Genomic DNA, 15,048 nt, shown 5'->3' on the forward strand with positions numbered 1-15,048 from the left:
CACAGCTAGTAAGTGTCAAGTGTCAGGCTGGATTTGAACTCAGGTCCTCCTGAATCCAGGGCTGGTGTCTTATCCACTTTGCCACGTAGCTGCCCCAGCAGAGGCATTTGTGATGGCTTCACTTTTTTTTTTTTTTTTTTTTTTGCGGGGCAATGAGGATTAAGTGACTTGCCCAGGGTCACACAGCTAGTAAGTGTTAAGTGTCTGAGGCCGGATTTGAACTCAGGTACTCCTGAATCCAGGGCCGGTGCTTAATCCACTGCGCCACCTAGCTGCCCCCCAGCAGCGGCATTTGTAATCTCACACAAACGCAACACCACACTCCATCCACATCCATGTCTCTCACAGAGCTGCATAACCACAATGAAATACGATAATGCCACACAACTGAAGAATAGAGGAGAAATGGGGGGATCTGGAAGGGACTGGGGACACTCCTGAGGCTCTGACAAGGCCACTTTAGAGACCAGAGTGTGGCAAACATGGAACCAGGTAATCCTGATGCCTGGCACAAAGGGCTCTTTGTATGACTGTGCAATGCTCCTGACACCTCCAGAGACTTATGACACCAACACAACGCAACTCAACCAACTTATCCAGGCCTCCCTCATACAATTCAAGATGCAACTCCTCCATCTGAAATTCCATGAAGCCACACAAGCAATGCAACCGACCCCAACTCAATCCAAGCCATGTGGAAGTCTCCTATGCCATTGCTTTGGATGAGGTAGGGGAATGGGGGCAGTGCTAGCTGATAATGTGGTTAGGGAGATTGGATTACTGATGACCAGTTAGGCAAAAAGAGTGATGATTAAGGGAGCCAAGTCAACTGGAAGAAGGTCTCTAGTAGAATGTCTCTCCCCAGCCCCATGCTGTGTGTGTTTTTAAATCAGTGACTTGGATGAATAGAATAGAAGAAGCTCATCAAATTGTCCAATGACACAAAACTTGGTAAGATAGCTAACCCACTAAGTAATTGAGAATAGAAGTCTAGAAAGAGCATAATATTTGGGAACCCTGAGTCAGATCTAATAAGATGGAACTGGACAAAAATAAGCTTAACATTCCATACCTGAGGTCAAAACAAAATGCAGCAAGGTCAGGATGGAGGAGACAAGGCTATATGGCCATTTTTTTTTTTTTAGTGAGGCATTTGGGGTTAAGTGACTTGCTCAGGGTCACGCAGCTAGTAAGTGTGTGTTAAGTGTCTAAGGCTGGATTTGAACTCAGGTCCTCCTGACTCCAGGGCCAGTGCTCTATCCACTGTGCCACCTAGCTGCCCCTGTACGGCCATTTTTGTAAAAGAGTTTTGCGGGTCTTGGAGTGACTGAAAATGGAGCCGCAGTATGCCAAAGTTCAGTAGCTCTCAGGCTTAAAAGATCAAGGTCCCAAACAAGGGAGGCTTCGGCCTTGCTGTCGTCCACCTGACTGGCATTGTAGCAGGAGTCTTGTGGTCAGGTCCAGGCAGGAGAGCATCCAGGGGAGATGCTGGACCTGTGAGAAGACTGGCAACTGAGTCATAGCAGGATAAGTTGAAGGGACCCAAACTATTTTTCATGGAGAAGACTTAGAGGAGACATCAGACAGCCTTGAAATAGTTGAAAAAGCTTTTAGAGTAAGAAGTAGACTCCCATTGTTTGGCCCCAGAAGGCAGAACTGGGAGTAATGTGAAGATTGCATCAGAGCTATTTGTAAGTGGAATGGGCTTCCATGTGAGGTAGTGAGTTTCCCATCTCTGAAAGTCTTCAAGCAGAGGAGAGAGGAATACTTTTTTTTAGGGGATGGTAGAGAGGAAACTTCTTCTCAACTACAATTAGATGAGATGTTTTCTGAGGTCTCCTTAAGCTCTGAAGTTGGATGATAACCCAACTCAACCCAACATAACTACGGGTCCCTCAGAGACTCATACAAGATGACAGCTGAAAGCCAACCAGAGCCTAACAAAACCCAGTGTAGCAACAAGCTCCTTGGCTCTCAGAGACTCATGCAATGCAAAAAAAAAAAAAAAAAAAGCACAAGGTCCCAGACACAGGGCACTAGACCAGGGAGACTCACCACAGAGGCTCACTTGATCCAGACACGTAGCCAACCACAAATCCCTATCACCTTAGGATTCGCTAGACTCAACATAACTCAACCTGTTTCAATCACATACCCCCCACAGATACTCACATATCCCAACAGGACTCAATCCTGATTCATGACAATAGAATTCAGTGAAACTCAATAAGTCCCCTTGGGAATCTCAGAACCTGTGGGCCAACACAAAACAACTTCAAAGCTCCTGCCAACCCTCCCATGCCACCTAACACTAGAGTATCTTCACATTCCTTCCCACCACACTGATTTCCTTTCCCACCCCAGACTGGACCCCTCACACCTCTGTGACCAAGTGCTTCCCACTGCCCCCAACTAGCCCATTGGCCTTGCCCTCAGGGGCCTCAGGAGGGCAGCAGGGCTGTGTAGCCACATGGCGGTATCTGCCAGTGTCTTCCCCTTCCGTTTCCCTGTGGTAGAAATAGCTGAAGTTGGAGACGATGACAGGTACAGGCAAGGAGATGGTGAGAACACCAGCAATGGCACAGAGGGAGCCCACAATCTTCCCCCCCATTGTGGCAGGTGCCATGTCCCCATAGCCCACTGTTGTCATGGTCACAACAGCCCACCAGAAAGAGGCAGGGATGCTGGTGAAGCCTGAATCCGGGGGCCCATCGACTTCAGCAAAGTAAACTGCACTGGAGAAGAGAACCACACCGATGAAGAGAAAGAAAATGAGCAGGCCCAGCTCCCTCATGGATGCCCGGAGTGTCTGGCCCAGGATCTGCAATCCCTTGGAGTGGCGGGACAGCTTGAAGATGCGGAAAACACGGACCAGGCGGATGACCCGCAAGATGGCCAGGGACATGGCTGGCTGACCCACACCCCGTTGCCGGGCCAGCTCTGTGCCCAGGGCCACAAAATAGGGCAGGATGGCCACAAAGTCAATCAGGTTCATGACATTCTTGAAGAAGGCTGTCTTGCTTGGACTTGCACCCAGACGCACCAGGAGTTCAAAGGAGAACCAACAGATGCAGAGCGTCTCCACCAGGAAGAAAGGGTCATCAAATGGGGCCCTTGGGGGTGGAGGAGGCGCTGGCTGGGAGCCATTGGACCGCATGGACAGGAGCTGTGGGAGGGAGCAGGTCAGTCAAGAAGGTGCCCACTCTGGAGAGTGAGTTAGGGTTCTCTGGGAGTCTGTAGTGCTAGCCCAAGGTCAAGGCTCCAGCCTGCCCACTGAGGGTACACAGCCACTGAGGTCCCTGGGTTGATTACACAGCCACCAAGGTCCCTGGGTTGATGAAGGCTCGGGGGCACTCAGGAGCTGGTGGCTGAAGGCTAGGTGCCAGGGTTAGAGAAATCCTGAGGAAATGACCTGAGTCTGCATTGGGAAAAATTCCAAGGGGTTTCAAGGACTTCCCCACAGGAACAAGGCTAATTCCATCCCCCCACCCCCACTTTGAGGTGGCTGATGGAGATGCTGGGTCTATACGTCTCTACTTCTCTCACTGGCTCTGGCTCTGGCTGAGCAGAACGGCAGAGTTCCTGTCCCCTCCTCCCTTCCCCCAGTGTTCCTGACCTTATTAAGCCCCATCCTAGCTGTCCTTAGCTCTGTCTTCCACTCTGAACCAGGCTTCTTTGTTCTTGAACCCCTCTGATGCTTTGCTCCCCTCTCCCCTCTGGCCCTTGCCCTCTTTGACTTTCTCAAGTGCCTTCTGTCCCCCATCCCCCATCCTCTGGACTTCCTCAACCCTTTCAGATTCCCCTCCCCAGGCGGCCTTTCTCTCACCCACCGTTCTCCAGCTCCTACTGTCCCCTGCCCCCCTCATTTCCCAGCCTAGTCTGAGACTCTGCTCCCCCATCCCTCTATTCTTCCCTCGCTACCTTTCTCCCCACTTCTGCCTTCTCCCAGTCCCTTCTGCCCCCTGACCTCTTCTGCCCCCCAGCTCCCTCTGCCCTTCCTCAGCCCCGTCCACCGGCTCGCTTCCCCTCTCCTCCTCGCCTTCCAGCCCTCTCTGCCCTACCCCCTCGGCACTTCCCCTACCCCACTCCCGGGCCCCTCCTGTGGCCTCTGGACCCCTCTGACTCCCTTCCTTGACCGCTGTCCTCCCAACTCACCGGCCCCGGGGCCACCCCGGCCTGGGCGTCGCGCTCGTCTCGGAAGTCGGGGAGGGTCTCCAGGCAGAAGACAACGATGGAAACGAGGATGACGAGTACGGAGACCACGGCCACTATGCGGGCCGCCGCCGAACTCTCGGGGAACTCGAAGAGCAGCCAGAGCTGGCGCGCGAAGGGCCGCCGGGGTAGCCGGCGCTCGGGCTCCGCGGCGAAGCCCTCGTCCTCGCGGAGCTTGGCCAGAGCGTCGGCGCCCAGCTCGTAGAAGGCCACCTCGTCCAGGAAGACGTCCAGGGGGACATGCGCCGGCCTCCGCAGGCGCCCGCCCGACTGGTAGTAGTGGAGGATGGCGTCGAAGCTGGGCCGGTGGCGGTCTAGGAAGAACTCGCCGCGGGCCGGGTCGTAGAAGGCGCGCCGGCGGCCCGGGTCGCCCAGCAGCGTGTCTGGGTAGCGACTCAGGGTCCGAGCGCGAGTCTCGAAGCGCAGCCCCGCCACATTGAGCACCAGTCGCTCGCAGCAGCCGCACGGGTCAGCCTCCATAGCCCCCCGAGGGCTGGCCGCCCAGCCAGGGAGAGCGCAGAGGACGAGCACCGACGCCGCAGCCAGCCAGCCCGGTGTCCGATTCCCCGCGCCGGTATAAATAGACACGGCAGGCCCCGCGGCCCGAGGGGTGGGGGCAGCTGGCCGGGGGCTGGGGGCGACCCGGGGCGCCCTCTGCTGGGAGGGGGGGACCGGCCACCGCCTCGAGGACCCTCCCTCCGTCCCCTCCGCGGCTCTGCACTGGGCCAGCTAGGGTAGTCAGAGCACCGCCGGCTGACCCTGCCTTTCATCTGGGGCCAAATGTCGTCCTCCCTTCAAGGTTCACCGACCTGCTTCCTGCAGCTTGGGTCTCTCTCTCTCTCTCTCTCTCTCTCTCTCTCTCTCTCTCTCTCTCTCTCTCTCTCTCTCTCTCTCTCTCTCTCTCTCTCTCTCTCTCTCTCTCTCGGTGGGCTGTCACTTCCAAGCACCATTCGTGCTCTGGCTCCGCCTGTCTGTGTCCGGGGTCTGTCTTTCGCTCTCCGGGTCTGTTTGTCCTCCGCAGCTCGACTAGTCTCTGGGTCCGTCTATCTCCGAGCGAATCTGCAACTCGTTTTCTCCAGCTCTTTCCATCCCTCTCTGGCCCCTTCCGATGGTGCATCTCTTGGGTCTTTCTGTCTTTCCCCGCCTCTCTGTTCCTTTTTGAGAGAGCCCGCATCCCGAGGTCTCTGCCACTGGCTTGCTTTCTCAGTCTGTTACTCCTAGAGTTACTCTTCGTGAAACGTCTGTTTCTCCCTGATTTTGTCTGGCACCCTGAGTCTCTTTTTTCTGGGTCTTCCCCTAAGGCTGTCCTGTGGACCAGTGTATGGTCAGTGTACGGTTTTGTCTGTGATCTCCCTAGGTCCCTCATATTCTGGGACCTATGTCAAACGTGGTATTCCAAGCATCCAGCTGGACGGATCTCAGGGGCTCTTGCCGCCCTCCCTGAAAGCCCCTCCCCACCCACCTTATCCCTCCCCGGCCAACCCGCCCTTACTGACCTGCCCTTCAATTTAGACCTCTTCCTCTCACACTGCTTGGAGTCTTCTTCCTCATTGGCCCCTGCCCCTTTCTCTCCCCCTAGCCCCATACCCACTCTGGGCATTTTCTGTGTCTGCCCCCAGGCCTGAAGCACAATCCCTCCTCATTTCTGCTTCTTGGCTTCCCTGACATCCTTCAAGGCTCAGCTAAAATTCCACCTTCGGCATCTCTTTAATCGCAGTGCCCTCTTTATGAAACTACTCCCAATCATCCCGTATATATCTTGTTTGTACATAGCTGTGGGCAAGTCCACTATTAGACTGCTGGCAGCTCCAGATGGGGGACTTGCTTTTCTTTGGAGCCCGGCAATTAGCATAATACTTGGCACGTAGTAACTTAATAAATGCTAGTTGACTGCCATGGGGAAGGCACTGCATCCTGAGCCATTCATTTCACTGTTGCTGCTGGACACTTCTCATCTCTGGAAACCTCAACACACACCCTGAGCCTCTCTGTGCCTCCACCACGCCTTCCCTGGCCTCACTTTTCTTCCTTCAATATCTGGACCCTACAGTTGACCAGTTCATATCTTCATGTCTATTTTTTAATGTCTTGGCTCTTGATCATTAAGGGCTCATCCCTTGACAAGCCCCAGTTGTGGACTGCCTCTGCATTCACCTTCACTTCTACACACTGACTACAAGAGGAAATCACACCATGGTGCTGTCTGAATCTGCAATCCATAGTGCATAATCTATGTAATCTCAACCAGCAGCTTCTTCTTCCTTCTCCTCCTCCCCTCCTCCACCTCCTCTTCCTTCTCCTCCCCTCCCTCCCCATCCCCCTTCCCCTCCCGGTCCTCTTCCCCTTCCTCCACCCTCCCTCCCTTATTTGGGGCAGCTAGGTGGATAGAATGCTGGTCCTGGAGTCAAGAGGATTTGAGTTCAAATCTCACCTCAGACATGTACTGTGTGACCCTGGGCAAGTCACTTAATCCCAATTGCCATCTCCAGTCATATATCTGACATATATCTATCTTGCCACTGGACCCTGATGACTCTGGAGGAGAGAGTGAGGCTGGTGACTTTGCCCAGCACTTAAGTCCAGCAAGTATTACCCTGATGTCATGGTCCTCTTGGAGAATGAAGGACAAACACCAACCTTTATTTGGGTCTGTTTGTCTCTCTTTGAATCTATCTCTGTCTCACTCTGGGTTTGTATATGTCATTTGCAAATGCTCTCTGGGGCACTTTTTTTCTGTCATTCTCTAGATCTCCTTGTGGATCCCTCTAAATTAATTTGTCATTCTCTAGTCTGTTTGTCATGCTTGAAGTCTAACTGCCTCCTTCTCTGAGTCTGTCTTTCACATGCAGAGTCTATTTCTTTCTGGGTCCTTATCCCTGCCATTCTCTGGGTCTGTCTGTGTGTTCCTTCCTGGGTCTCTCTGACTTTCTCTTTTAGTTTTACTGGGTACAACCTTCCAGGTTATTTCTTTGTCTTTGGGTACCTCTCCAAGTCTATCCCCATCAGTCCTTGTTTGGGTGTATCTTTGCACATATCTTTGGGCCTATATGCTTGTCATTTTTTCTTTTTCTTTTTTTGATAGAAACGATTTATTTATTTATTTTGGTGAGGCAATTGGGGTTAAGTGACTTGCCTAAGGTCACACAGCTAGTGTTAAGTGTCTGAGGCCAGATTTGAATTCAGGTCCTCCTGACTCCAGGGCCAGTGCTCTATCCACTAAGCCACCTAGCTGCCCCTTAGAAACTATTTATTAATAATAGACAAGGTGGCCAGTGAAGATGTTTACTTCTTCTTGGACACACCTACAGTGCGACCCCTGCAGCCTGTAGTCTTGGTGTGCTGGTAGCGGACCCGGCGAACCCAGAAGTGCCAAAGCCCACGATGTGCCCAAATCTTCTTCAGTCGCTCCAGATCCTCACAAAGCTTATTGTCCAGACTGTTGGCCAGAACCTGGCTATATTTTCCATCCTTTCCACCCTTCTGCCTGTTAAGGAACCAGTCTGGAATCTTGTATTGTCGAGGATTCTGCATGATGGAGATCACACGATCCACCTCATTGTCAGTGAGCTCACCAGCCCTCTTAGTGAGGTCAATGTCTGCTTTTCTCAGTACTACATAGGCATATCTTCAACCCACACCCTTGATGGCTGTGATGGCAAAAGCTATTTTCTGCCGTCTATCAATGTTGGTGTTGAGCACTCTCAAGATGTGCTGGAACTTCTCAGGGATCACAAGAGACATGGCTGCAACGATGGGGTGAGAGCCTTCTCTGGAAGCCATTTTTTCAGACAGATGTCTGTTGTTCTCTGTCTGTCTGCCCTTTTCTGGATCTGTTTCTTTGTCTCTGCTTAGTCTTGTCTCTCCTCTTGGTTTGCCTGTGCCTCCCTCTGAGACTTTCCACCCTTATCAGAGGCATCTAGTGCTTTGAGTATTAGGTCTAGAGTCAGGAACATCTGAGTTCAAATCTGGCCTCAGACATTTCCTAGCCGGGCAAGTAATTTAATCTGTCTTTCTTTGTTTTTTTCCAACTATAAAATGGAGATAATGATAACACCCCCTGGGGTGTTGTCAGGATCAAAAAAGAAACTACAGTAAGTGTTTAGCCTGGTGCCTGGCACACAATAGATCCTTAATGCTTATTTCCTTCCTCCCTCTCTCCCTTCCTTCCTTCCTCCCTCCCTTCCTTCCTCCCTCTCTCCCTTCCTTCCTTCCTCCCTCCCTTCCTTCCTCCCTCCCTCCCTCTCTTCCTTCCTCCCTCCCTCCCTCTCTTCCTTCCTTCTTCCCTCTCTTCCTTTCCTTTCTCCCTCCCTTCTTCCTTTCCATCCATCCTTCCTTGTCCCTGTGTCTATCTGCCTATCCTTCACTATGTCTATTCTTGTGTCCCTCCACTGTCCCTGTGTCTTTCTCTAGATCAGCCTGCCAGTCCTTCTTTGTATCTGTCCTTGTGTCCTTCTTTGGAGCTATATTTGTGTCTCTCTGAGTCTGTGTTTTGTTTTTGTTTTTCCCTGAGGCTGTATCTGTATCTCTCTTTGGGTCAGTCTTTGTCTTCCTCTCTGTCTACCTCGTTTCCTTCTCTAGATCCTTCAGCTTCTGGGTAACCCTCTCTGGGTCTGGCTGTATGTTCCTTGGTGGGCTTTTGTGGTATGATTCTCTCTGGCCCTGACCCAGGTCCTGCATCCCTCCCTAGCTCTTTCTGCTTGTCTTTCTGGGTTAGTATGTCTAAACATTTGCTGAGTATGTCATTCTCTGGGTCTTTCTGTGTGTCCCTGTGTGGGCTTACTCCTATGTGTCTCTCTTCATGAATATGATATGGGGCTAACAGGTTTAGACAGCATTTGTCCTGAAAAAAGATTGGGGGGGTGGGTTTAGTGGATTGCAAGCATGATGTGAGTCAGCTGAGTGATACAGCAGTGACCAAAGCTCCTTGTAGTCTTGGGCTTCCTTAAAAGAGCTGGCCATTTCAGGAATAGGAAGGTGACAGTCCCACTGTCTTTTGCTTTTGTCAGACCTCATCTGGAATATTGGGTTTAGTTTTGGGTACTGTGGTTTAACAAGGACATTAAAAATCCAGATTGGGCACAGAGGAGAGTAACCAGGATGGCAAAAGGATTTCTGTCGATATATATTGAGTCAAGTCTAAACACTGGTCAAAGTAATTCAGGATGTTGAACCTAGAGAAGATTCAGCTGGTATATCTTATGTCATGTCATGTTGAATTACTCTTCAAACATGGGCTCTTGTGTCAAACAAGGACTGGATTTATCCTCTTTGGTCCTTGAAAGCAGAACTAGGAACAATGGGAAGAAGCTCTAAAGAAGCAAATTTAGATTTAATATCAGGAAAACCATCCCAATAGTTTGAGCCATGCAGAAATAGAATGGGCAACCTCAGGACATCATGGGACCTCCTTGAAAGTCTTTGAACAGAAATTCAAAGCAGAAACTCTCCTCAACAGTTTGGTTGCCAAATTCATCCAAAGGAATGACCTTTTCTCAAACCTCATCCATCTTGATTTCTCTGCAGTCTTTGACACTGTCAATCAGCCTTCTGACACTACTCTAAGCAGGTTTTTCTACCTGATGGCTCCTTCTAAATTTCTTTTACTGTGGCAAAGAATTGGAAATCGAGGGAATGCCCATTAATTGGGGAATGGCTGAACAAGTTGTGGCATATGAATGTAATGAAATACTATTGTGCTGTAAGAAATGATGAGCAGGGGGCAGCTAGGTGGCACAGTGGATAAAGCTCTGGCCCTGGATTCAGGAGGACCTGAGTTCAAATCCGGCCTCAGACACTTGACATACTTACTAGCTGTGTGACCCTGGGCAAGTCACTTAACCCTCATTGCCCTGCAAAAAACAAAAACAACAAAAAGCAAATAAGAAATGATGAGCAGGTAGATTTCAGAAAAACCTGGAAAGACTTAAGTGGACTGATGCTGAGTGATGGGAGCAGAACCAGGAGAACATTGTACATACACCTGTGATAAAATAATGGGATTTAGCAGATACTCAAAGGCCTACCTGGAGATTAATCTAAACTGATTGAATTAAGTGAGAGTGATTGACTGCTCATTAGCCTACTTCAAATTAACTAGATTGTAAGCACACCTGGCTAGCCCTTAAGAAGGTATTGTTCTCAGAAGCTAAAGACTTTTTGAACTTAACTCGAGACCACCTTCAAGTCCAGTGAACCAATGGATTTGGATGACGCTAGCCAATCAGCTTGAAGCAGTGTGTAAGGACCGCCTCTGCTCCCGACTTATAAAAAGCTTCCACGCTCAGTTTGCTGAGCTGTTTTTTCCTTCTTTTTTGAGGTTTTCCCTTGTGTTCTGATTTTTCTTTCACGACATGACTAATGCAGAGAAGTTAGAAAGAGGGAAGTCTCCTAGGAGATTTCATCAGATCTCATGGATTTAATCATCATATTTATGCTGATGATTCTCAAATTGACTTATTGTGGTAAAAAAAAATATGAAAGTTTTTTAACAGTCGGTTAGGATAACTGAAAGACGCCAGTTTTTCTTAAGGACCACCCTTTCGGGGAGGAGACCAATGGCATGAGCTACGCACGTCAGTGCGCCTGCTGCGCATGTCAGACTGCCTTCTATGCACTCGACTTCCGGGTGCGAGCTGAAAAGGCAAGGAGAGAACGGAAGTGGGGCTTTTTTTTCCTGCTCTGCTGGTCTCCTGACTGCGCTGCACAGACAGTCTCTCTCTCTCCAAAGGTGGCCTTCGGTTTAGGTGAGTTTTTATAAGGAATATAGACTAAGCTTAGACTTAAGACGGATTTGTATTGTGTTTCTACTTTCCTATCCTTCTAATCAACATCACCTTGTGACTACCATAACAATAAAAGGTCTATCTAGAAAACCAAAAGCTTCTTCCATTTACTAGTCTGGGAGATAAATTAAGGGAAAGGTTAAGTAGGGGAGATTTATGATCTAATATCCAATTTTAAACCTCACACTTATTTAGTCCTAACTCCTCTACTGAATTCCAGCTCTCCCAGGTCCCACTGCTAATTGGACAGCTCAAACTGGAAGTCCTAGAAACATTTTTTTTTTTTTTTTGCGGGGCAATGCGGGTTAAGTGACTTGCCCAGGGTCACACGGCTAGTAAATGTCAAGTGTCTGAGGCCGGATTTGAACTAGGGTACTCCTGAATCCAGGGCAGGTGCTTTATCCACTGCGCCACCTAGCTGCCCCCCTAGAAACACTTAAAACTCAAAATGTCCAAAACGGAATTCATTATTTTCCATGCCCTCAACCTTTCCCTCTTTCTAAGTTCTCTGTAACTGTTCAGGTACCACCATTCTCCCAGTCACTCAGGCTTTTAATCTCAGTGTCATCCTCCTTTCCTTATTCTCACTATTTCCCCCCCCCCCATAGCCAGTGTGTTGCCATGTCCTGCCAATTTTACCTTCATAATTTCTCTTGTAAAGTACACTGCCTTCCCATTTAACAAACACTGCCACCACTGTGTTGTAGGCCCTCACCCCATCATACCTAGACTCTTTAAAAAATTTAACATTTTATTCCCCCCATTACATATAGAATTTTTCCTTTTTTTTTTTTTTTTTGGTGAGGTAATGAGGATTAAGTGACTTGCCCAGGATCACACAGCCAGTAAGTGTCAAGTGTCTGAGGTTGGATTTGAACTCAGGTCCTCTTGAATCCAGGGCAGGTGCTTTGTCCACTGCGCCACCTAGCTGCCCCTAGAAATTTTTTTTTTTTTTTTAGTGAGGCAATTGGGGTTAAGTGACTTGCCCAGGGTTGCACAGCTAGTAAGTGTTAAGTGTCTGAGTCCAGATTTGAACTCAGGTCCTCCTGAATCCAAGGCCCGTGCTCTGTCCACTGCGCCACCTAGCTGCCCTCTAGAATTTTTTTTTTTAACATTTAATTCTTTCTTTAACCTCCCCTCATTGAGAAGGCAAGCAATTTTATATAGGTTTATACATGTGTAGTTATGCAAAACATATTTCAATGTTAGTCATGTTGTGGAAGAACCAAAGAACCAAAAAACCCCAAACAAGAAAAAGAAAGTAAAGAAAATGTTTGATCTACATTCAGACTCCATCAGCTCTTTCTTTGGAGGTGGATAGCATTTGTCATCATAAGTCCAGAATTTTCTTGGATCGTTTTGTTTCTGAGAATAGCTAAGGCATTCACAGTTGATCATCATACAATATTGCTATTAACTGTGTACAATGTTCTCCTGGTTCTACTCATTTCACTTTGCATCAGTTCATGTATGTCTTTCCAGATTTTTCTGAGATCACCCTGCTCATCGTTTCTTATAGCACAATGATACTCCATCACATTCATATACAACTTGTTCAGCCATTCCCCAATTGACAGACATGCCCTCAATGTCCAATTCTTTGCACCACTAAAAGAGCCGCTATTCATACTTTATACCTGGACTCTTGAAACAGCCTGTTGGTTAGTCTTTCTGCTTCAAGTCTCTCCCTACTCCAGTCCTAAAAAAGCAGAGGTCTGACCACATCACCTGCCTACTACATAAACTCCAGCAGTTTGTTATTACCTCTGAGGATCAAATATTAGATCTTCTGGTTAGTGTTTTTTTTTTTTTTTTGTTTTGTTTTTTGCTGAGGCAATTGGGGTTAAGTGACTTGCCCAAGGCCACACAGCTAGTAAGTATCAAGTGTCTGAGGCTGGATTTGAACTCAGGTCCTCCTGCTTCCAGGGCTGGTGCTCTATTCACTGCACCACCGAGCTGCCCCTTCTGGTTAGTGTTTAAAGCCTTTTAGAAGCAACCCCCTCATTTTCCAGTCTCTTGCACCTTATATCACCCTACCCTCCACTCTTTGATCAAGTAAGAATTGGACATAATTGAAAAAATGGCTGAACAACAAGAACTGGCACATAGCAAACCCTTGATAAATATTTATTGACTGAATGATTAAGTGAACCTGGACATTTAATTTCCCTGTGCCTCTGTTTCCTCATCTGTAAAATTGGGACAATAGCACCTATCTCACAGGATTGTTGTGATCAAGTGAATTAACTCATGTAAAGTGCTTTGCAATGTTATGTAGGGGGCAGCTAGGTGGCGCAGTGGATAAAGTACCAGCCCTGGATTCAGGAGTACCTGAGTTCAAATCCAGCCTCGGACACTTGACACTAGCTGTGTGACCCTGGGCAAGTCACTTAACTCTCATTGCCCAGAAAAAAAGAAAGAAAAGTGTTATGTAAATGCTAATGATGATAATGATGTCTTTGTATTCCCAATACTTAACACAAAAGGGGCTTACAAATTGTAATAGCTTAATAAATGTGTACGGGTGGGGGTTGCAACTACCCCATTTGTTACTGTAAGGGAAGAAGCCTCCAGCCTTCCCTATAATAGGTTTTCTGTATGGTCTTGTGATTACAGGCCTGCCTCAGTGTTTGTTCTTTCCTTTTAGGTGAAGGGAGAGCAAGTCATACCATATCTGAACATGAATTGGGTCAGATCTATGTTATGTCAGAAATGTGCCAACAGTGAGCCCACTCTCCCCAGAGACCAAGGTGGGATTGGGCAGAGTGTGTCCCTGAGGCGGTTTTTTGGGGAAGAGTTTGTACATTAATTCTTGCTTTAACTTTATTATTTTTTTTAATGAAATGATCTTTTTACCCAAGGAGTCCTACAGTACCTGGTACACAGTAAGAGGTTAATAAAAGTGTATTGATTCATTGCTTCTTGTGGGGGTAAAGCCTGTAGGCACATAAGTTAATACAAGGCAACACGAAGTGAGTTTAAGAGATGATGACTCAGGGCAGCTAGGTGGTGCAGTGGATAAAGCACCGGCCCTGGATTCAGGAGGACCTGAGTTCGAATCCAATCTCAGACACCTGACACTGTGTGACTCCGGGCAAGTCACTTGACCCTTATTGCCCTGCCCCCTCCCCTCAAATAAGAGATGATGACTCATCAGAGAAACTAGTTTTAACTTTAAAATAAACATCTCTTTGTGAAAGTTAAAAAAAAGATCCTGTTTGCCTTTGTCGCCTTGAGAACACATTTGATTGAACCAAACAATCCATTGGGCATGGATAGAACCTGTATATCTTCTGGAATCAAAGCCAATATGTCAAGGATGGGGTCATCATGATCTTAAGAACTTGGATAAAGGGAAGAAGCCATCTTTGACCTTGGTTTTCTGAGTTAAGATCAGCTTTGCTGAGGTACTTGGGTCATCAGAGGACATAGGCTTAGGGAAGACCCAAGAACAAGGTCATCCTCTGCTCTGGTGCGTTTTCCCCCAGGATATACACTATCCCGAAAAGTTCCCTGACTCGGACCTGGTGGGGCCAGGGGCTCCCTGGAGCTAGAAATGAAGGGGAGGCCAAGTAGAGAGCAGCCCAGTCTCTAGAAGTCCAGACCTTTAGGAATGGTCCAGACTGGGGACTCAGAGCTATGATGGCTGTGGGGGAACCGAGCTCCCTAAAGCTCCAAAGGAGGGCGCTCTTATGTTGCCACGGGCTGCACGGAATCTTTTATCATTCCCGGATGGATCTCGGCCCCGCCCTCCGATCACGTGACTCCACCTTCTTTCTGTAAAGCGGGGCTGAACTGTAATGGAGGAGCATGTCACATGGCGGACTTTTTCTTGGTGGAAGGACACTTGTGGATGGGAGGAAAGGTGTGACGCGTTAGCTCGCGGAAGGCGGCGGTTGCTCGAGTACCAAAGAAGAGGGAAGGAGAAAGCAACAAGCGCATGCGCCCTGACAACGTTGGCCGGGACCGGGAAGAAAAAGAGTGCGCCGAGGACGATTTGCGCATGCGCACTAGGCGATCCCGCACCGACCTCTTCTTCGCTCGGTTCTGCGCG

General features: G+C 48.7%; 1 protein-coding gene and 1 pseudogene across 1 annotated transcript; both read right to left on the reverse strand.

Moving 5' to 3' along the window:
• Positions 1–166: 166 nt before the first annotated feature.
• KCNA7 (potassium voltage-gated channel subfamily A member 7) lies at positions 167–4,750 on the reverse strand. Its single transcript, XM_043991244.1, has 2 exons — positions 4,156–4,750; positions 167–3,166 (listed from the first exon to the last, which is right to left on the reverse strand). The coding sequence occupies exons 1-2, from the start codon at positions 4,690–4,692 to the stop codon at positions 2,375–2,377; spliced, it is 1,329 nt and encodes a 442-aa protein (XP_043847179.1). The 5' UTR covers positions 4,693–4,750; the 3' UTR covers positions 167–2,374.
• Positions 4,751–7,494: 2,744 nt separating this feature from the next.
• On the reverse strand, positions 7,495–7,953 carry LOC122751945 (annotated as a pseudogene).
• Between the last annotated feature and the right edge of the window lie 7,095 nt (positions 7,954–15,048).

The sequence above is a fragment of the Dromiciops gliroides genome, chromosome 3, assembly GCF_019393635.1.
Source record: "Dromiciops gliroides isolate mDroGli1 chromosome 3, mDroGli1.pri, whole genome shotgun sequence".
Taxonomy (NCBI): Eukaryota; Metazoa; Chordata; class Mammalia; order Microbiotheria; family Microbiotheriidae; genus Dromiciops; species Dromiciops gliroides.